The following is a 23,549-nucleotide window of genomic DNA, read 5'->3' as shown; positions in this document are numbered from 1 at the left end:
CACTGCTGCTGGTAAGGCTTATGTTTGGTATAAGAAATTAGCGGTTCACCTGTTCCACTTGGCAACTTTTAATGCTTTTGTTGTGTTCAAGAATAGTTCTCTAGAGTCAAGGATAACATTTGTGAAATTTCAGGAGTCTATCACAACAAGCCTTGTTGTGCTGGAACAGGCAAGAGTTCCTAGGGAATCAGTGGTGAAGGATGTGGCTAGATTTAAAGATCATTACTTTGCTGAGCCATTCCTCCCACGGCCAAGAAAGACTGCTAAGAGATGTAGAGTCTGTGCTCAAAGAGGTATCAGGAAGGAGACTAGAATGTACTGCCCTGATTGTCCATCAAAGCCTGGGCTGTGTGTGGGTGGCTGTTTCAGGAGCTACCACACACAGAAGAATTATTGGGAAATACCGTGAGCGTAAACTGCTGTTTTATATTTTCATATGTTCAGTTTCACGGTTGCCATTACTGTCATGTATTCATTTAGAGCTTTTGTGTTTGTAGTTTTGTACTTGTTTATAATTAGTGGTTTCTTTGTTGTTTAAAAATAAAAGTGATGGTGGTGTGCATGGACTGGCACTTGGCTGGTGGTGTGTGTGGAGTGGCACTTGGCTGGCAATGTGTGTGGACTGGTGCTTGGCTGGCAGTTTGTGTGGGGTGGCGCTTAGCTGGTGGAGTGTGTGGGGTGGTGCTTGGCTGGCGGTGTGTGTGGGGTGGCGCTTGGCTGGCAGTGTGCGTGGTGCGGCATATGGCTGGCGGTGTGCGTGGAGGGGAGCTTGGCTGGCGGTGTGTGTGGGGTGGCGCTTGGCTGGCAGTGTGTATGGGCTGGCACTTGGCTGGCGGTGTGTGTGGGGTGGCGCTTGGCTGGCAGTGTCCGTGAAGCCAAGCGCCAGTCCACACACTCCCATCAGCTGGTGTGATTGTTGTATCAGGCATGTGGCCGCATGAAAGTGATGGGCCCTTGAATGGCACTGTCTGTTGATGCGAGTGTTGTAAAGTGCTGGGCCCGCGGCTGGCGGCGTGAATTGTCTTGTGCATGCCATGTATGGAAGGTGTGGGAATGGACTGTAAAGTGGTTGGTGCCTTGGCGTGGCTTTACAGCTCACGAGCTGTGTCATTGGTTCAGTTTTGTGGCCTTTCAGCGATTAACAGTGCATTTCACTTTTGTGAAATCTCTTGTTAATAAAATGTGATCTAATGAACCATCACTCACCCTCGTGCCAAATCCAACCAGTATGTTTGACAAAAATGTCGAAAACCTGCTCCGCTGTAATCAGGCGTCACAGCACACCGGTGACACGCTAGGTGTCTCGGGTGGGACTCCGATGAAGCATGCCAGCAACTTGGTCTTCTTAATATAACCTAAGTGTGTTTCATTTCACAATTTTAGTGTTTGGAACATCACAGAAGTATGTGGACACACCAAAATGATTTATGACAAACCTACCTGTGTTTTTTTGGGGGGGCTATGTTTTTGGTCCGGGGTGCGGCCTTCATATAGGGAAACCTACCAAACCCAGACTTTTTTTTTAAACTAGACACCCCAAGGAGTCCAAGGAGGTGTGGCTTGCATGGATCCCCCAATTGTTTCTTACACATTCTCCTCTGCAAACCTCAAAATGAGCTTAAACAAGCATTTTTTCCTCACTTTTCTTCGTAGGATTACCGATCCGGCACAAATTTCCTACCACCCAGCATTCCCCTCAGTCTCCCAAGTAAAATGATACCTCACTTGTGTGGGTCCCCAAAGCAGAGTCAGCCTAAAGATGTATAAAAGAAAAATATGTGCTTATCAACTCGCTGTGCTAGCCCATCATTCTCTACAGGTTTTTGGCATTTTTCTGTTGCAGGCACCTGGGCCACCCACACAAGTGAGGTATCATTTTTATCGGGAGACTTGGGGGAACGCTGGGATTCTAGAACTTTCTATCACCAAAATGTGAGGAAAAAGTGTTTTTTGGGCCAAATTTTGAGGTTTGCAAAGGATCCTGGGTAACAGAACCAGGTGAGAGCCCCACAAATCACCCCATCCTAGATTCCCCTAGTTGTCTAGTTTTAAAAAATGTGCAGGTTTGGTAGGTTTACCAAGGAACTAGAGACCAAAGTCTACAGCTAGGAACTTTGCAAAAAACACGTCAGATTTCAATGTAAAAATGTGATGTGCCATGTTGCATTTCCTGTCGCGAGCATTAGGCCTACCCATGCAAGTGAGGTACCTTTTTTATTGGGAGATATGGGGGAACACAGAATAGCAAAACAAGTGTTATTGCCCCTTGTCTTTCTCTACATTTTTTCCCTTCCAAATCTAAGACAATGTGTAAAAAAAGACGTCTGTTTGAGAAATGCCCTGTTATTCACATGCTCGTATGGGCACCCCGGAATTCAGAGATGTGCAAATAAGCACTGCTTCTCAACACCTTATCTTGTGCCCATTTTGGAAATACAAAGGTTTTCTTGATACTTATTTTTCACTCTTTATATTTCAGCAAATTAATGCCTCTATACCCGGTACAGAATGAAACCCATTGCAAGGTGCAGCTCATTTATTGGCTCTGGGTACCTAGGGTTCTTGATAAACCTACAAGCCCTATATATCCCCGCAACCAGAAAAGTCCAGGGGCCAGATGTAGCAAAGGTTTTTACCCATTCTGTGTCTATGGGAAAAGGTGTTCATACATATGGCCCCAGCAGATGTAATCGTATATTGCTTTAAAAAATCTGACATCGCAGGTAAAAGTTACAGAGTAAAACGTGGAGAAAAATGGCTGTTTTTTTTTCACCTCAATTTCAATATTTTTTTATTTCAGCTGTTATTTTCTGTTGGAAAACCTTGTAGGATCTACGCAAATTACCCCTTACTGAATACAACATTTTGTCTACTTTTCAAAAATGCTTAGCTTTCTGGGATCCAGCATTGGTTTCACAACCATTTCTGTCACTAACTGGAAGGAGGCTGAAAGCACAAACAATAGTAAAAATGGGGTACGTTCCAGTAAAATGCCAAAATGGGTTGAAAAATGTTTTTTTTATATTCAAGTCTGCCTGTCCCTGAAAGCTGGGAAGATGGTGATTTTAGCATCGCAAACCCTTTGTTGATGCCATTTTCAGGGAAAAAACACAAGACGCCATCTCCAGCCCTTTTTTCCCATTTTTTTTTAAAAACACGAAATTTTCACTGAATTTTGGCTAATTTCCTGGTCTCCTTCAGGGGAACCCACAAAGTCTGGGTACCTCTAGAATACCTAGGATGTTGGAAAAAAAGGACGCAAATTTGGCGTGGGTAGCTTATGTGGACAAAATGTTATGAGGGCCTAAGCGCGAACTGCCCCAAAGAGCCAAAAAAAAGGCTTGGCACCTGAGGGGGAAAAGGCCTGCCAGCGAAGGGGTTAATACACATATGATTAAGAGGCACTATTTTTGTTTCTGTTGGAGTGACCTTCTTTGCAGGACATTGCCCACTAGCCACACAATCTATGTGTTCTTGAACTTGAAGGAATACTTGTATCATTTGCATGCTAGTACACAATTTGTTGCAAAGTTATTTCAAGGCAAATTGCTTTTGATGAGTTTTAGGCCTAGTGGCATCTTGCATAGATGTAGCTCCATCATCGCATATGAGAACTGCTCAATTCTCAAAATTAACAAAAACTAATTTATTTTGCTTCAGAAATGTACACATTCCTGGCACAGTAATTAACAGGTAGCAATAGTGCCAACTGATTGGAACTCACTTGTTCAACCTCAGGAGGAATGGAAAATAAGGGAGTAGAAGCCAGGTGTGTTAATCCCTAAAATCAATATTCTGAGACGTATGCATATCTGCGGCCTCCATGGTCGGAATGGAGTGTCTTTAGGGTGAATTAAAACTATTTAACCAGATAATTGTCATTTAACAGATGGAACTTTCAGAGAACTGGGTAAATGTTCCCTGTCTTGAATTAACTTCACAAAAGGTGTTTTTTGCAACACTTTGAACTCAAATCTGTAAAAGCTGCTTCTTGTTGTAATTGTATCAGGTTTTACCAATATGTTTAATAGACACAATTTATCACTCTACCTCATTGTATGGGCTTTACAGGCAGCTATGCCCCATTGTTGAAGTGTTAGTGCTGCCTCCATTGGTTGACTTGTTAACATCCCCCTAAAACAAAGTTTGGATCTAGTTGTATGCCGCAATACATTTAAAATTTGGTAAAGGGCTCTATTTGGTTTCAATTGTTTCTATGACACTGTGATGAAACCCAAATTAGCCCTATCTCCCATCATCTGATACAGATTTAAAACAAAGTCAAGTTTGCAGCTTCTCTGTTGTCAGAAGCTCACCAAGAGTTTCAATGTGCTGGAAGAATGTTTCTCACAATGTGTTTTAATATAGTGCTTAATACCACATTCATTTGTGTATCACAGTGCTGTAAATATCAGAGATTCCTACTAAATGATACATGTCAAACTCAGAATGTCTGAACAGGCCCAACCACGTTTAAAATATCTCAACTGCAGCCTGCACGAAGCTCACTGACTTTCCTAGTCACTTATTGCATTTTATTGCAGAGGGGTTTTGGGAGGCCTCTTGCAAAAAAATAATTTCACTTTACAATGTATTTGTGACGGAATAGATAGAGGTTATGGGGCACTTTTCTTGCTCCCCTTAGCGCCCTCCCCACCTCCACCATATGTGCACCGTATTTAAAATATGGCGCACCATGGCGCAGGGTAGGGGTCAATAGCATCAATATTTTTGAGGCAAGCAATGCACTGTTCAGAGTTAGCGCCAACATTTTGGCACTAGCTCTGAACAGTACATGGGGGCCATTGCAACCAATGGTGTTCCCCCTTTTAACGCCTGCTGTGAGCAGGCATTAATAGTAGCCGCAAAAAATGATGCCGTGGAATCTCTTAGGTTCCACTGTGCCATTTTTCCAGTCCCCCTAATGAGGGAACACCTCATTTGTATACATTATGCATTGCGCATGCATAATGTAGCACAAAGGGTTACAATGTGGTGCAATGAAGCCATGTCTTGTTTGGGATATTTCAATGAAGTAGACTCATAATCTGGGATGAAGTTTAACTCTGCACATTAAAACATGAGCTAAATACTGGTGCCCAAGCTGGAAGTAAAATTGGCAGCCTACCTAATTTAACTACTACTACTACTACAAACCACTAGCAACACACCTCAGCGCAAATTCAATGTCATTTTAGGAGTCGACCTAGCTCACCATCAAAAAACTTCATATCATACATTGCTTTTCCAACCTCAGGCATAGAAATTAGGACATTATTCACCATGTAAATAGCATATGTCATGGTTCAGCATAATTTTTTGTACTCATGTGGCCCAACTAGGCTAAAATCCTTGTGCTATATTTAGAAAGTGGCGCAATGCATGCATTGTGCCACTTTGTAACTCTCTGAGCTACATTATGCATGCCTGCGCCAGGCATAATGTATGCAAAGGGAGCGTTCCTCCATAAGGGGGAGGGGACGAAAAAATGGCGCAAGGGAACCTAACAGATTTCCTTGCGTCAATTTTTACGGCACTTTTAACGCCTGCTCAGAGCAGGGGTTAAAAGGGGGCTTTCATTATCTATAATGGGCCCCTGTGTGGTCTGCAGGAGTAGCACCAATATGTTGGCACTACTCCTGCAGAGTACATCAATAGAGTCAATAAAAATGACACTATTGCCCCCCACCCTGCGCCATGGTGCGTCGTATCTTAGATACGGTGCACAAATGGTGGCGGTAGGTGGCGCTAAGGGGTGCAAGAAAAGTGGCGCTGCACTACGTGCAGCGCCACTTATCTTATATATGCCCCAAAGTGTGCAGAGAAGAAAGGCAAGCTTCTTTCAAATGACATCAACATCTGCAGAAAAAGCCTTCCTGCTGACACATCAGGAGTCTTCATAAGGAAAGCGTCGTTCAAAGCAGCGCGGGAAGCAACAAGCAGCAGACGGGCAAGCTTCACCCTCAAAGAACCCGTCCTCATACGAATTGACGGAATTAGCCAACACACGCAGCGCATATCTACAAGAAAAAATGCGGGGAGAGTCTTGGGAAGAAAGGTTGCTAATATTTGAGGTTTACAAGAAGAAACTGGGGAACGCAGCCACGTTTGTGAAAGCCATAAAGTGCCCACCTCAGAACTCTTGCTCTGTACAGCCGGTTCAGCGCCGGTAATAAGAGCTGCAAAGAGGGCCTAGTCAGTAACAAAGCCCTCCGGTCTTGCAAACTGAGAGGAATGCTTTGTTCAGCCGGTCGGATTGCCCCCTTGTGAGGGGAGGGCGAGAATGCTCCGCACCTGTTAGTGGCTACAAGCCTCTCTTTTGTGCGCGGGATAATGACCGCCATCCCGATGTGTCACGGAGATTTACGAAGAGTCCAACTGCTTCACGGCGAGAGAGCGGGAACACAAGCCGGGCTGATGGGATGATTACTTGGTTCCCACCAAAGGAGATCCTGACAAGCTTTATTTTTGCTCCTGAGGTAAAGGGAGGAAATCACACGTCACCCAAATTACTAGCTTTCCTACTCTCAAATGATGGCTTTAACCTTAGTCCCAGAACCTTCAGTAGCACACTTGTATGGCTTTCGAACTGTTACCTTTTAAAAGAAAACAATTCTTTGTGTAGAATTTAAAGACCAAGGGGCATATTTAAAGAAAGTGGTTCTGCATCTAGTGCAGCGCTCCTTTCCTTGCGCCCCTTAGTGCCCCCCTACTGCCACCAAGTGTGCACAGTATCTAAAATACAGTGCACGATGGCGCATAGCAGGGGGCAATAACGTAATTTTTAAAATGTTGGCAATACTCCTGCTTAGTGCGTAGAATAACCCATTATAAATAATGGAAGCCCCCTTTTAACACGCACTCTGAACAGGCGTTAAAAGTGTCGTAAAAAACGACGCAAGGAATTCTGTTAGATTTCCGTGCGACATTTTTCAGTCCCCTAAAGGGAAACCGCTCCCTTTGCATACATTATGTCTGGCGTGGGCATAATGTAGCGCAAAGGGCTACAAAGTGGCGCAATGCTTGCATTGCACCACTTTGTAAATATTGCGCAAGGAGTTTCGCCTCGTTGTGCCACATTAGCGTAAAAAATATATGCTAAAGTGGCGCAAGGGGCATGAAAATATGCCCCCAAGTCTATGGATTTAAGGGGTGTAAAATCTATGGAATTCCCAAGTCTGTGGGGTTTAACACACACATTTATCATTTGCTCTCAGGAGGTGGTAAATGTATGCTTTGGGCTCGGTGTGGGGTGGAAGTGGATGGAGGGTGGTGAGGAGAGTAGAAGAGGGAAAGGGAAGCTAAATACTGAAACCGGTGAGCATTGAACACTCCCCCTGACAGAAAGAAAAGGTGGTGGACAGGCTTGCCTGCTCCCGCAATCTTACCAGGGAGAACTATACCCCTTCCCTGCCCGGTAAATTCAGTTCCATTGTTCCAACACCCAGTAATACCAGGTGCAGGAACAATGGGCCACTCATGATGAGGGGGAGTAGAATTCTATTTGGTAATTCCACTCTGTCTCATAATCAGGACCAAAGTGGTTTTGGACATTACTGTGCAATCTGCTAAAACTTCATCAGCACTTCAGTAGTTAGGCATCTTCCTATACACTGCTAATATCCAACTTTTTCATTCATGTTCATCAACTAATCCTCATGTCTCATATCAACTCAATTTTTGAACATAAATGATTCCCACTTTGAATGTACATTGATACTATATTACTCATGCAATGTGTAAGCCTCTGCAACTCTGAATCACAGAGCAGGGAAGAAGAAGCCTGCAGACAGGATTCTAACTCACCTATTTCTTCTCCAAGTGAAGAATTAAGGATGGCACCCGCTGACATAACCACAGCACAACTGCCAAACCCATTTTGGTACAGTTTATTTAATGGAATGTGTGGCACATGTTTCTCCCAACCCAACGTCGAAAAGGGGGCCTCCTTTCCATCCAGAGTCTTTACATGGACTTTCTCCTTGAAGTCACAAAGTAATTGCTTAGCAGAGAGTTTTCTCATATTTTGTTTGCCTCTGAAACGAACCCCATGCTTGTTCGTGCTCAGGTAGTCTTTCATTGCTTTCTGCAGGCGAGGATTCAACATCTTGGAAGACACATTCCCCTTCCAGAGCTTCTGCAGAAATGACTTGGACATGGAGGAATAGAAACCCTCCCAATCCTCTGACTCATCCAGCGACAAGTCTTGCTTGCGCTGGGCGTGTCTTTTCCTCATCTTTCTTGAGCGTGACTTAGCACCTTGGACCATGTTCAGCCTGTGGTTCCCCCCCTTGGAAGAAATCAATCTTTCACCATCATTAGGTTTGCCATGATTTTGAGGCTGTCCAGCAGCATACAGGTAGTCTCTGTCATGATGAAAGAAAGATATTTTCGATTTTCTTCCCAATTTCGGGGTGAAAAACTCTTCATTTTCAAAAGTGTCCTCAACCTCGGTCCATTGGTTTGGGGCCCCAAAGTCTGGATTTAAGGAATCCAAAAGATCCCCATGTGGAAATACCTCATTGTCACTTTCGGAGAATGATGGATCATGCATGGCCCCCATTATGACTCGTTGCTTTCCCTGCAACGGTAGCAGCCGCTTGGTCTCTACATACGAGAAGGAACTGGGAACAGGTTCAACCGTGCTGTTGTCGGTAAAATAGATGAAGATCCCCAGAAAAAGCAGCCCCCATGCCAAGATCCCGCACAGCATGAGTTGTTTCCATTGCTTCAGGTTTGGTTTCATGGCGGTGACGTGTCAGTCCTCCGAGGATTCCAGTGCTGTGTCAATGTGGCGTAGTGTTACCTAGAAGAGAAACAATCTGGTTAATTTGACAATATCCATTATTTAAAGAAATACAATCTGTTGTTTTGATGACAGACATCCACAATTATCACTACTGAACCACAGAAAAACATGAGACTCACTGAACAAAGTTTTTGCACTAATGCATATTTAAATTATTTTGCAATACATAAAATGTTCTGGTAGTGCATTCAAAGCAGTGCCATAGGTTTTCAGCCATACCACTTGAAAACCTTTATGAATTGCTTCTATGTCTCTGTTGGTTTTTCTGCCTAAGTAATTCTACATACTGTACAATATTGCCTGCCTAAATACTTTGCCCTTGTGCTACTCCAGCTTTCATGTTTTTTGTCCTCCACCTACTTTCCACACTGAGAAATCCCTTCCCTTCTCCTTCAAACCCCCTTAATTTGGGGGTGTTCCATTCAGTCTGCCACCCTAGAAAAATATTTATTTCTACTCTTGGAGAGACCCTATTTCCAGCATGAGAAGGGGTAAGGGACGAACTTGAAAATACTGACAAACTCTCAAGTCGAAGGTGTTCTCAAAACGTTTCAGGAAATGCCCTCCCTTGAACAGCCACTTTCAACATTTGACTGGGATTTACTCCCATGCCATATGAAACCATTAGGCGGTAATACTTAGAGAATTTACATGGATTTAATAGTGAAAGACCCCTTTACTGATTACCCTGAATTTATTCATCCAGTCGTTTGTACTTGTAAATCAGATTAACAAGCACAAACAGCTTTGTGAACAACACCTATGATATCTAAAACATTTCTTTTAAGAGATGAAGAGAAAAACTGAGCACCAAACAGACAAGACATGAGAACAAGACCTGAATATCTAATTTATGGAAAGCCATGAATCTGTTGTGAAATGTAGAAAAAATGCTTTACAGTTTGGTAAGCAATGGGTAATACAACATGATCTAATAGACAAATCTTAATTGGTGTGGTGTGTACATCTCAATAAAGTCTTTAGTACCCCTTTCTGCTCAAAGTTTGTTATTTAGACATCAACTAGAACGTTAGCGTGGAGAAAAACATAAAGAGAGACTACTGTTAATGCCTACAGAGGTTTGACAACCACATAATTGCTAAAGCCCTGTCGGGAATGATCACCTCAGTGTGTGGCAAGCTGGAGACTTAATGACCATAAACCACAGATCAACATTGCTTGAGACCACCAATGTGGCCAGTGACTGCAGCCAGCACTAGGAGCAAGATGGAGAAACAGAGATGATTTTACCATTTCAGAGCACAAGATACTGATTCATAGACATAGACACATAGACATTTACGTTTAAACAAAACAAATAGAGGGGTGGATGAGTTTACTTGTTTTAGCTATGACTTCAAATATGAAAAAAACAACTTATCTATAATATATTGTTGCTGTGCAGGAAAGAAGTAATTTATTTTTCCTAATGAACTTGTACTTATGTATAAATGTAATGATATTGCTAAAACACAAAACGAGCCTGGGAGTAAATAAGGGCCAGATGTAGGAAACAGTTTGCGACTCGCAAACGGCAAAAATTGCCGTTTGCGAGTCGCAAACCGGAGTTTCCTATGCAGAAATGCATTTTGCGAGTCGGAACCGACTCGCAAAATGCATTTCCGACTCGCAAATAGGAAGGGGTGTTCCCTTCCTATTTGCGAGTCTGAGTGGTATGCAATACCATTTGCGACCGCGTACAGTTACCATCCACTTCAAGTGGATGGTAACCCACTCGCAAATTGGAAGGGGTCCCCATGGGACCCCTTCCACTTTGTGAATGGACCCAAAAATATATTTTCAGGGCGGGGAGTGGTCCCAGGGACCACTCCCTGCCCTGAAAAAATACCGAAACTAAAGGTTTCGGTTTTCTTTTTAAGTGCAGCTCGTTTTCCTTTAAGGAAAACGGGCTACACTTAAAAAAAAAAAAACTGCTTTATTGAAAGCAGTCACGAACATGGAGGTCTGCTGACTACAGCAGGCCTCCATGTTTGCGAGTGCCTATACTCGCTATGGGGCCGCAATTTGCGACCCACCTCATGAATATTCATGAGGTGGGTCATTGCGACCCCATAGCGAGTTGCAGTCGGTGTCTGATACACCGTACCGCATACCAATTTGCGAGGTGCAAATTGCGAGTCGCATGGACTCGCACTTTGCACCTCGCAAATTTTTAAGTTGCTACATCTGGCCCTAAGTGTTCTACATTGTCAGCTACTAGAAAAGTGGACTCAGGAACGATGCTGAGAGAAAGAGGAACTATTTGACATCATCTAAAATAACTTGAAAATTACAATATTAAATACACAATACCCTTAACTATGACTCCTTTCTCCGTGGATCCTTGATAATCTAATTTGCTTTAATTCAGTCCCCCTAAATTGTTCTGAAATTTGTAACTGATCTAATGACTAAGACCGACATGCCTTTTTCACCTTTGGCTCTTAGGATTCTTTTCTTTAAGGATTTGGTGTTTGTCAGGGGAAATGTCCTAAACAACGCGTTCTTATTTTTTAGGGACGGTGTGGGGCTGAGGTGGGGGTTTTGGAAAGTTTATTTTTTAGAGTCTAGTGTGGGTGGGGGGGTTGGGGTAGTTTATTTTGTTTGGGGAGGAGGTTGGGGGATTGTTTATTTTTTAAGGGCGGGGTGGGGGCAGGGCAGTCGCGGCTCGTTGTGATTCCTGGGGGCGGGGAGGCATACAGGGAGGGGGGAATTAATAACATCTAAAAAAGATCAAATAACATTTTTAAAAACTTACCTCCGCTCCCGCGCCGCTCCTCTGCTTCTCTGCTGCTTGCAGACACAGGCTCCCAACCTAGCCTGCGGCCAATCCTGACGCTGTTCTAAGCAGTGTCAGGATTGGCTGGGAGTCCCCAACCAGGGTGCTCCCAGGCAGACTGGAAGCCTGCGCAGACTCTCTCCAGCCCAGCAACTATGTTGCTGGGCTGGAGAGAGCCCTGTGCGCATGTGTGTTTGGCCGGCCTGAGATGGCCGGCCAAACAGACATGCATTCTGAGGGGAGTGCACAGTGCACCCCCCTCTGCTCGTCACCCCCAATGCCCCGGCCCTTTCACAAGGAAGGGATAATAAACACAGTTTATTATCCCTTCCTTGTGAAAGGATTTGCAGCGGTTGCCGCTAGCGGGGAGGTGACGTTCCTCCACCCTTAGGGAGGAGCCACCCCTGGGGCAGGGGCATTTATTTTTTATGGGTGTGGTAAGGTTTAAGGAAGGGTGAGAGGAGGGAAAAGAGGAGAAGGTTCGGTAGAGGACATGGTGAGGTAAGTTGAGCTGGGGCAGTACTTGGGGGTAGTTTTTAGGGGTGGGGTGGATTGAGGATTAGGGTGGGTGGGGAGGGTGGGGTAGTTTATTTTTATGGGGAAGGTTAGGGGTTTGGGGAAGTTTTTTTTTTAGGGCTTAGGGTGGGTGGGATCAGGATAGTTTATTTTTAGGGACGGGGTTGGGAAGACAGGTTAGTTGATTTTTTAGGGGTGGGGCGGGGTAGTTAATTTTTTAGGGATGGGTGAAGGTTTAAGGAAGGGCGGAGAAGGGCAGAGAGGAGGAAGGATCTGGAGATAACACGGTGAGGTAAAGGGAGCTGGGTCATGGTTTGGGGGTTAGTTTTTAGCAGGGGTGGATTTAGGGCTTAAGGTGGGGTAGTTTATTTGTTAGGGTCAGGATTGGATGATAAGAGCAGTTGATTTTGTAGGGCTTAGGGTGGGTGGAGGGATCAGGATAGTTTACTTATTAGGGTGGGGGAAAGTGTTAGGACCCAGGGTGGATGGGGTGTTGAGGTAGTTTATTTTTTAGGGGCAGGGGTAGTTTTCTTTTTAGGGTTTAGGGTGGGTGGAGGGGTGGAGGTAGATTAGTTATTAGGGGTGGGGGAAGGTTATAGGGATCCGGGCAGGTTGGGGGTTTTGGGGTAGTTTAATTTGTAGGAGCAGAGGTGGGGGTCGGGATAGTTTATGTTTTAGGGCTGGGTGGTGGGGGGTTAGGGAGATTTTAGTTATTAAGCGTGTTGGTAGGTTTTAGAGCTCAGGGCGGGTGGGGGAGTTGGGGCAGTTTAGTTTTTGGAGCTCATCATGGTAGTTTTTATGTAAACAGGGGCTAGGTTTTTTTTTGGGGGGGAGGCTTTTAAGGGTGGGGGTAGTTTTGGGCCTCAGAGCGGTTGGGGGAGTTGGGGGAGTTTTTTAGGTTAAGACGTGGTTGTATTACACAACCATGCATGCCATTTCCACATGTGCCTTTACTATGCTTGCTTTTACAACAAGTTTTGTTGTAAAGGCATGCGTGGTTCAGGCATGCGCAGTTATGTCAGACAACCATTTGTCAGTGACATAGTCAATAGCATGGCATCCTAGGATCAACCACGTCTTGCATGTTGTTCTATTGATTCCTTCATCACTAGGCCTGCGAGTCACTATCCTGCAAATTCACTCATTTTTAGCAGGGTCGGCTCCTCCATTAGAGTGGAGGAGCGCTGGCCCCCGCCACAATCAGCAGCTGCAAAACCCTTAAAAGAAAATTATAATAAACGTTGTTTATTTTAATATTCTTTGAAAGGGGCGGGCCACGTGAGTGACAAGTAGTGAGGGGGTGTGCTTAGCACTCTCCCTCAGAGTGCATGTGTGTTTGGCTGGCCGTCTTAGGCCGGCTAAACACACATGCACAATAGGCTCTCTCCAGCCCAGCAACACAGTTGCCGTACTGGAGAGAGCCTGCAGAGGCTCACAGTCTGCCTGGGAGCACCCTGGCTGGGTGCTCCCAGCCAATCCTGATGCTGCTTTGAGCAGCATCAGGATTGGCCGCAGGGTAGGCTGGGAGCCTGTGCCTGCAGCAATGGAGACGGAGGAGCTGAGCTGCACGTAGGGTAAGGTAAATGTTTTTTTTAAACAGTTTTAAATTTTATTTTAATTTCTCCCACCACCTCTCCCACACTTTGCCCTGACCCTTCTGCTTGCCGCGAGCCACTCCTGATTTTTAGGTCTCCTTTCAAGACCACTTCAGCAATTTGGCAAGAGCTCACTGCGTCACAGGCCGCACACCCGCAGAACACCCAGCAATCATTGAATGTAGCCATAGATGAGAGGCCCGTACTTTACAACACTATTTTCATTAGGGTTTGCAACCATTTTCACTCATTAAAGAGCCTGCAGTATGTCAAAATCCTCCCCTATTGCTCCCTTATTATAGTGATAATTTAAAAAAGACCATAGCTCAGCTAAGAAGGGCACGAAGAAATAGTAGAAGTCTGCGTGTGTCAGACAAATAAACAGTAAAACCAATTTCGACCAACATGTAGCCAGAAAATCGAGGCCACTGAAAACCAATATTTGAACTCTCATATCCTTAAAGGAGGAAACATTGATTAAGAATTATGTAAAATCCAGAGTGAGGTGACATATGTCGGGGCAATTAACAGGTTTTCTAACACCGCACACTTGTACCCACCACAACTGTGGATGCATTTTCAGCAAAGTTCCAACAATATTGTTGTTATTCAAGGTATTACATGTGGGCACTCAACCACTGCCTTATGTGCTTAACAGGACCTTTTAATCCTTAAGTAAGGGAATAAATATATTGTATAGTTAGAATCAAATGATTTACAGCCCGATTAACAGGAGAAAGATAGTGCAATAACACCCCAGATCTCTGACGTTCACAATCACTGCTCCACTTTTTACCGGATTGAAAATCTTCATGTTTTATGACTGGTCGGTGGACTGATTGAGCATAGCACCAGGATACCTTTAGCTTAAAACCCTTACCGTGTGCTAATGATGGTGTCTCCAGACCCCTAACTCCCCAGGGTATTAGGACTGGGTTGGACGTGTCCTCTGCTACCCTGGGGTCCTAAGCATCTGCAGCGAAGACTCGTCTATCTGTAGCAGTGCATCCCCCATCCCTCGAGCCAGAGGTGGTGCTTGATTTGCCCTCAGAAGCCTCCCCATATATGATAGTTTTGGGGAATGTTTGGCCATTAAACCCAAAGGGGTGGGCGTTGGCCACTGGCCGATGCCCACACACTCTCCCTGGTGCAGGTCATGACCAGTGGTCAACACCAGAGAGGGGTTTGAAAAATCACTCCCCCAACTGGGAGACACGGAAGAACGTTCATGTCACCCTATGCCCCCAAACCCACCCCTTTGTGACATCAGTGCGCCGTGAGGCGCACTGCCGTCACACTTTTTTTCCACACCAGAGCAGGAAGCAGAAGGTAAGGCCGCTTCCTACTCCGGTGGGGAAAACGGGCACAAACGGGCCTTCCACCATTCAGCAAAGCCTTGTTTGAAAGGGGAGATTCAGGTCTTCCTGAAACGGTTTCCTGGGTCTGGTTTCTGAGACGGTTTCCTGGGCCTAGACACCAGGGATTTCACTTGGGGGGGTCGGTCCCTCTGAAAATGGGCCAGCCCCTCCCCCCGAGGGTGTATTTTTTATAAAACACATTTGTTTACCCCTGTGGGGTGTGATTGCAACCCTAGGGGGTTAAAAAAAATAACAATTGAATAAATATATACCATACAGCTATTACAAAATATATATATATATATATATATATATATATATATATATATATATATATAGAGAGAGAGAGAGAGAGATCACTTTTGTCAATGCATGTATGGTTTCCCTGGGGGCTGCGATCGGCCTCCAGGAGAACCACACCCACATATAAAAGTGATCTCTTTATATATATATATATATGTTACATGTGTGTGTGTGTGTGTGTGTATATATATATATATATATATATATATATATATATATATATATGTAAAATGCCACTTACCCAGTGTACATCTGTTCGTGGCATGAGACGCTGCAGATTCACCTGCTGTGCATTATCCTGCCATCTAGTGTTGGGCTCGGAGTGTTACAAGTTGTTTTTCTTCTAAGAAGTCTTTTCGAGTCACAAGACCGAGGGACTCCTCCCTTTCGGCTCCATTGCGCATGGGCGTTGACTCCATCTTAGATTGTTTTCCCCGCAGAGGGTGAGGTAGGAGTTGTGTATATAGTAAAAATGCCCATGCAATGGAGTGAGTATGTACTGTATGTACATAATGTGTATAAAAAAGTATATATTTACAAATTTCCAAATGTACAAATTTCATCAACTTATAACGGCTACAGGCTCCCGGGGAGGCGGGAGGGCGCATGTGAATCTGCAGCGTCTCATGCCACGAACAGATGTACACTGTGTAAGTGACATTTTCCGTTCAATGGCATGTGTAGCTGCAGATACACATGCTGTGCATAGACTAGTAAGCAGTTATCTCCCCAAAAGTGGTGGCTTAGCCTGTAGGAGTTGAAGTTGTTTGAAATAATGTTCGTAATACAGCCTGTCCTACTGTGGCTTGTTGTGTTGTTAACACATCTACACAGTAATGTTTTGTGAATGTATGAGGCGTAGACCATGTGGCTGCCTTACAGATTTCTATCATAGGTATATTTCCTAGAAAGGCCATTGTGGCGCTTTTCTTCCTAGTTGAGTGCGCCTTTGGCGTAATAGGCAAATCTCTTTTTGCTTTAATATAGCAGGTCTGAATACATTTCACTATCTATCTGGCAATGCCTTGTTTGGATATTGGATTTCCTGCATGAGGTTTTTGGAAGGCTACAAACAATTGTTTTGTTCTATCAATGTAATACATTAGTGCTCTTTTGATGTCTAATGTATGTAAGGCTCTTTCGTCTGAGTCTGGTTGTGGAAAAAAGACCGGGAGTTCCACTGTTCGGTTTAGGTGGAACGGAGATATAACTTTTGGTAAGAACTTTGGATTTGTACGGAGAACCACTTTATGTTTATGTATTTGTATAAAGGGTTCTTGTATAGTGAATGCTTGTATTTTGCTTACTCTTCTAAGAGATGTGATAGCTATTAGGAAGGCTACTTTCCAGGTTAAGTATTGCATGTCACAAGAGTGCATGGGTTCAAATGGTGGACCCATGAGTCGTGTTAATACAATATTGGGGTTCCATGAGGGAACTGGTGGTGTTCTTGGGGGTATGATTCTTTTTAAACCCTCCATAAATGCTTGATGACTGGGATTCTAAAGAGTGATGTTGAATGTGTAAACTGTAGATAGGCAGATATTGCTGTGAGATGTATTTTGATAGAAGAAAATGCTAGATTTGATTTTTGTAAGTGTAATTAATAGCTTACAGTGTTTTTTGCAGAAGCATGTAGTGGTTGAATTTGATTATTATGGTTGTAATAAACAAATCTTTTCCATTTGTTTGCGTAACAATGTATTGTAGTAGGTTTCCTAGCTTGCTTAATGACCTCCATACATTCTTGTGTAAGGTCTAAATGTCCAAACTCTAGGACTTCAGGAGCCAGATTGCTAGATTGAGCGATGCTGGATTCGGGTGTCTGATCTGTTGCTTGTGTTGAGTTAACAGATCTGGTCTGTTCGGTAGTTTGATATGAGGTACTACTGACAGGTCTAGTAGTGTTGTGTACCATGGTTGGTGAGCCCAGGTTGGTGCTATCAGTGTTAGTTTGAGTCTGTTTTGACTCAATTTGTTTACAAGATAAGGAAGGAGTGGGAGAGGGGGAAAAGCGTAGGCAAATATCCCTGACCAACTCATCCATAACGCATTGCCCTTGGACTGAGGGTGTGGATACCTGGACGCAAAGTTTTGGCATTTTGCGTTTTCTTTTGTTGCGAATAGGTCTATTTCTGGTATTCCCCAGTGTCGAAAGTAAGTTTGTAGTATCTGGGGATGAATTTCCCATTCGTGTGTTTGTTGGTGCTCTCGACTGAGATTGTCGGCTAACTGGTTTTGAATCCCTGGGATGTACTGTGCTATTAGGCGAATGTGATTGTGAATCGCCCAATGCCAAATCTTTTGTGCTAAGAGACACAGTTGTGATCAATGTGTCCCTCCCTGTTTGTTTAGGGAATACATTGTTGTCATGTTGTCTGTTTTGACAAGAATGTGTTTGTGGGCTATTAGCGGTTGAAATGCTTTCAATGCTAGAAACACTGCTAACAGATCTAGATGATTTATATGCAGTTGCCTTTGTTGAACGTCCCATTGTCCCTGTATACTGTGCTGGTTGAGGAGTGCTCCCCACCCTCTCATGGAAGCATCTGTTGTGATCACGTTTTGAGGCACTGGGTCTTGAAATGGCCACCCTTGGTTTAAATTTATAGGATTCCACCATTGAAGTGAGGAGTGTGTTTGGCGGTCTATCAACACTAAGGGGGTTATTCCAACTTTGGAGGAGGTGGTAATCCGTCCCAAATGTGACGGATTTACCACCAGCCGTATTACGAGTTCCATAGGATATAATGGACTCGTAATACGGCTGGTGGTATATCCGTCACTTTACCGTCACTTTTGGGACGGATTACCACTTCCTCCAAAGTTGGAATAACCCCCCAAATCTTGAAGTTGACCCTGTGCTTGTGTCCATTGTGTTGCTAGACATTGTTGTAAGGGACACATGTGTAGTCTTGCGTTTGGGACAATGGCTATGCATGAAGACATCATGCCTAGGACTTTCATCACAAAACTCACTTGATAGTGTTGATTTGGGTGCATGTTTAGTATTACATTTTGGAAGGCTTGTACCCTTTGTGGACTTGGAGAGGCAATCCCTTTTTGTGTGATGATTGTTGCTCCTAAGTAATGTTGTATTTGACACGGTTGTAGATGTAATTTTTGGTAGTTTATAGAGAACCCTAGTTTGTGAAGGGTTTCTATAACGTATTTTGTGTGTAGAAGACACTGTTGCTGAGTGCTGGTTTTTATTAACCAATCGTCTAAGTAAGGGAATAAGTGCATGTGCTGCCTCCTGATGTGAGCAGCTACTACCACAAGGCATTTTGTGAATACTCTTGGGGCTGTTGTTATGCCGAACGGTAAGACTTTGAATTGGTAATGCACGCCTTGGATTACAAACCTTAAGTATTTCCTGTGGGAAGGATGTATGGGTATGTAGAAATAAGCATCCTTGAGATCTAATGTTGACATGTAGTCCTGTTGTTTGAGTAAGGGGATCACGTCTTGAAGTGTCACCATGTGAAAGTGATCTGATTTGATGTAAAGATTTAGGGGGTGATTCTGACCGCGGCGGTCGCCGCCCGCCAAGTGGTTCCCGCCGAAAGACCGCGGCGGTCATTCTGGCTTTCCCGCGGGGCCGGCGGGCGACCGCCAGAAGACCGCCGGCCGGCCCAGCGGGAAAGCCCCGTCAACAAGGAAGCCGGCTCAGAATTGAGCCGGCGGAGTTGAAGGGGTGCGGCGGGTGCAGTGGCACCCATCGCGATTTTCACTGTCTGCACAGCAGACAGTGAAAATCTTTGTGGGGCCCTCTTACGGGGGCCCCTCGACACCCCATACCGCCATCCTGTTCCTGGCGGGCGAACCGCCCGGAACAGGATGGCGGTATAGGGGGTCAGAATCCCCATGGCGGCGCAGCAAGCTGCGCCACAATGGCGGATTCCCATGGGCAGCGGAAAGTCGGCGGTACAACCGCCGGCTTTCCGCTTCTGGCCGCGGCTGTACCGCCGCGGTCAGAATGCCCGGCGGAGCACCGCCAGCCTGTTGGTGGTGCTACCGCCAACCTCCGCCCTGGCGGTATTTACTGCCAGGGTCAGAATGACCCCCTTAGTGTTCTGAGGTCTAATATGGGTCTCAGTGTTTTGTCCTTTTTTGGAATTAGGAAATACAGGGAGTAAACACCTGTTCCTTTTTGATGGTTGGGTACTAGTTCTATTGCTTCTTTTTGTAACAATGCTTGGACTTCTAGTTGTAACAGATCTAAGTGTTGTTTGGACATGTTGTGTGCTCTTGGAGGCACATCTGGTGGCAAATGTAGGAATTCTATGCAATAACCATGTTGGATAATGGCTAGAACCCACGCGTCCGTAGTTATGTGTTCCCAATTGTGGTAATAATCCGTGAGTCTCCCCCCCACTGGTGTTGTGTGGTGGGGGTTTGTGACGTTGAAGTCACTGTTTCGTTTGTGGGGTTTTTGGTCTCTGGAATTTCCCTCTTGTTTTAGGGAACTGTCCACCCCTATATTGTCCTCGAAAACCTCCTCTCTGATATTGGCCCTGATATGTGGGTCTGACTTGTGAGGTGGAAGGCTCTGTGGTCTGGGCCCGAAATCCCCCTCTAAAGTGGGGCTTCCTAAAAGTGCCTCTGCTCTGTGGGGAGTAGAGCGCGCCCATGGCTTTGGCCGTGTCAGTGTCCTTTTTCAGTTTATCTATCGCTGTATCCACCTCTGGCCCAAATAGTTGTTGTTCATTGAATGGCATATTTAGCACTGCTTGTTGAATTTCGGGCTTGAATCTGGAGGTTCGTAGCCATGCGTTTCTCCGAATGGTTACCGCCGTGTTTATTGTTCTGGCCGCTGTGTCTGCTGAGTCCATGGCCGACCTTTGGCCCTCCTCGACAACCTGTTGGGCACGTTTCTGGAACTCTTTGGGAAGGTGTTGGAGGAGATGTTGCATTTCATCCCAATGTGCCCTGTCATATCTTGCTAGAAGTGCCTGTGAATTGGCAATTCGCCATTGATTGGCTGCCTGTGCTGCCACCCTTTTGCCTGCTGCATCGAATTTCCGACTTTCCTTGTCGGGCGGTGGTGCGTCTCCAGAAGTTTGTGAGTTCGCCCTTTTTCGGGCTGCTCCTACCACCACTGAGTCTGGAGTTAACTGTTGTGTGATGTACACAGGGTCAGAAGGGGGTGGTTTATATTTCTTCTCCACCCTAGGAGTGATGGCTCTGCCTTTGGCTGGGTCTTGAAACACCTGTTTAGCATGTTTTTACATGCCTGGCAGCATTGGCAAGCTTTGGTATTGGCTGTGCGTAGATGACAAGGTGTTGAACAAGAAGTCATCTTCTATGGGCTCTGCATGCAATTCTACATTATGAAATGTAGCTGCCCTGGAAACCACCTGCATGTAAGCAGTACTGTCTTCAGGTGGTGAAGGTCTTGCCCGGTAGCAATCAGGACTATTGTCAGAGACCGGTGCATCATACAAATCCCATGCATCCGGGTCATCTTGACTCATCCCTGTGTGCGTTGGTGACTGCATCATTGGGGGTGTTGCTACCGGAGACATATGTGGCGAATGTCTTGGTGATTGTTGTTGCGAAACCTGTGGTGTGTGGTGCCTTTTGCCACTTTTGCCTTAGGCTGCATTTTCACCTCTTGAAATGCGAGCTTCCGCTTCATTTTGATTGGAGGAAGAGTTCTGAATTTCCCCGTGTCCTTTTGGATATGGAGCCTTCTTTGGGTATGGTCCGGTTCTCCCATGCGCAGCTCTTGTTCGAATCGATGGCCTTGTAACTGTGTGGAAAGGGCTTGTTCTTCTGTATAGGAGCTTTGTTTCGGCTCCGACGAAGAATGTTTTGGTACCGAAATTTTCTCGACAGTCTCTTTCGGCTCCGAGGAAACCTTTTTGACTTGCGGTGTACAGAGCTCTCGGTGCCGAGTCCTTTCGGACCCGGAATCTCGATGCTGATTTTTTTCAGAGCCGGTATCTCGACCGGAGTCGGATGTCTTCTGCAGCTGGGAGGCCTTTTTCGGTGCCGATGTTTGGTCACTGTGTTTTCGAGTAAAGCCATGGCCTGTTGGCGGTGGCGTTCCCTGTGCCTTCAGTATCTTCGAGTGGGCTTTCGCCGGGGCTGGTTTACTCACGGTTTGCTGAGTCTTCGGCTGCTCAACCTCAGACTCGTCCGAGTCCGAATCTGGAATGGAGAATGTCTCCTCTTCCTCGACGTCAGTGTGTCCTGCCGGTGTCGACGCCATCTGGAGTCTTCGAGCTCTTCGATCCCGCAGTGTCTTCTTGGATCGAAATGCCCGACAGGCCTCGCAAGTATCCTCTTTGTGTTCAGGGGACAAACACAGATTACAGACCAAGTGTTGGTCTGTATAAGGATACTTTGCGTGGTAGTTGGGGCAGAAGCGGAAGGGGGTCCGGTCTATGAGCGTTGAAGATGGACACGGTCGGGCCGACTAGGCTCCACCGAGGGGTGGAAACCCCGAAGGGATGCCGGAATTTTTCTTTCGTTGGTGTCAATGTGCTAGCATTAACCCGGTACCGAGCGCAAACAATACCGTCGAATTTTCCGATGCATAACTATCTTTTCCGAACCGAAACACAGAGCGTAGAGGAACATGTCCGAACCCGATGGTGGAAAGAAAACAATCTAAGATGGAGTCAACGCCCATGTGCAATGGAGCCGAAAGGGAGGAGTCCCTCGGTCTCGTGACTCGAAAAGACTTCTTCGAAGAAAAACAATTTGTAACACTCCGAGCACAACACTAGATGGCAGGATAATGCACAGCATGTGTATCTGCAGCCACACATGCCAACGAACATGTATATATATATATTCACCACCAGTTCTCTTGCAGTTGCACCTTGCATCTTCAAAGCGTTGCACATACTTCAACGGACGCATTTTAACTGTAGCTGTCAGACAGCAATAAAAAAAGTCAAGTAACTCTTGTGATTATGTTTCTGCTAGAAAAGGATCTGACTTTTGTCGATTGGCAGTTTTGATGACATAAACTAGCGCAGAAGGTTTATATGCCTACTGCAAAGATCAAATATTTATCTTATGTAAAGAGGTGAGCGGATTAGTAAAGCAAGCCATTATCTGTGCTATAATCCAAATGAAATGTATGTGCAAGGGGGTCTATGGAGATATGAAGGCAACTTTTGCTGGGCGGCAGGGAGGGAATCCAAGGAGGAGGTCATGGGAATGGGAGCACCAATAATGATTGTTGGACTGGGCACCAGAGGTGCTAAAGACTGTGACGATTGGTATGTGACAAGAGGAAGTCATAGTGTGCCTTTTTTTGTTTTTTTGAGTGTCTTGAAAGAACGTGCTGATTGAGGGAAGAAGCGAAGGTAAGGTGACTTTTACTGTTTCATGCATCACACACACACTCACCAGATATTCTGTGAGTGTCTACGTAGGCTTGTGTTTTAGAGCAACAGTTTAGCCAGTAGTAGAGATGGCGTCTCCTTAAGCTATCCACGACAAATTTGTGTCCTTTTTTTCAACATCCTCTGGATTTTAAAGGTGGCCAACGTTTGTGAATTCCCCTTGAGTGGAACGAGAAGATAGGCAAAATATAGCAAATTTAGGGGGTCATTCCGACCCCGGCAGTCAAGGACCGCCGGGGCCGGGGTTGGCGGGAGCACCGCCAACAGGCTGGCGGTGCCCCGCAGGGCATTCTGACCGCGGCGGTTTGGTCGCGGTCAGAACAGGAAAACCGGCGGTGTCCCGCCGGTTTTCCGATGCCCTGAGGAATCCCCCATGGCGGCGCAGCTTGCTGCGCCGCCATGGGGGATTTCGACCCCCTCACCGCCATCCTGTTCCTGGCGGTTCCGACCGCCAGGAACAGGATGGCGGTGAGGGGTGTCGTGGGGCCCCTGGGGGCCCCTGCAGTGCCCATGCCAATGGCATGGGCACTGCAGGGGCCCCCGTAAGCGGGCCCCACATAGAATTTCAGTGTCTGAATTGCAGACACTGAAATTCGCGACGGGTGCAACTGCACCCGTCGCACCCTTCCCACTACGCCGGCTCCATTCGGAGCTGGCGTCCTCGTGGGAAGGGGTTTCCCGCTGGGCTGGCGGGCGGCCTTCTGGCGGTCGCCCGCCAGCCCAGCAGGAAACACAGAATGGCCGCGGTGCGGTCATTCGGCGGTTCCCGTCAGGCGGGCGGCTCCCGCCGCCCGCCGGGGTCTGAATGACCCCCTAAGTGCTTTT

At 45.8% G+C, this 23,549-nt stretch overlaps 1 protein-coding gene across 5 annotated transcripts in view; it reads right to left on the bottom strand.

Moving 5' to 3' along the window:
• The window catches only part of ST6GAL2 (ST6 beta-galactoside alpha-2,6-sialyltransferase 2), a 268,350-nt gene that overhangs the window by 126,260 nt on the left and 118,541 nt on the right, over positions 1-23,549 (bottom strand). For all 5 annotated transcript variants that reach the window (XM_069204458.1, XM_069204461.1, XM_069204462.1 and 2 more), the window contains one exon: positions 7,807-8,806. In XM_069204458.1, coding sequence (XP_069060559.1) covers positions 7,807-8,746 — 940 coding nt within the window. In that variant the 5' untranslated portion in view covers positions 8,747-8,806. The remainder of the gene's footprint in view (positions 1-7,806; positions 8,807-23,549) is intronic.

Source organism: Pleurodeles waltl, chromosome 8, assembly GCF_031143425.1.
Source record: "Pleurodeles waltl isolate 20211129_DDA chromosome 8, aPleWal1.hap1.20221129, whole genome shotgun sequence".
NCBI classification, from domain to species: Eukaryota; Metazoa; Chordata; class Amphibia; order Caudata; family Salamandridae; genus Pleurodeles; species Pleurodeles waltl.
Note: the sequence above shows the minus strand (reverse complement) of the source record. Positions and strands in the feature narration are given on the sequence as shown.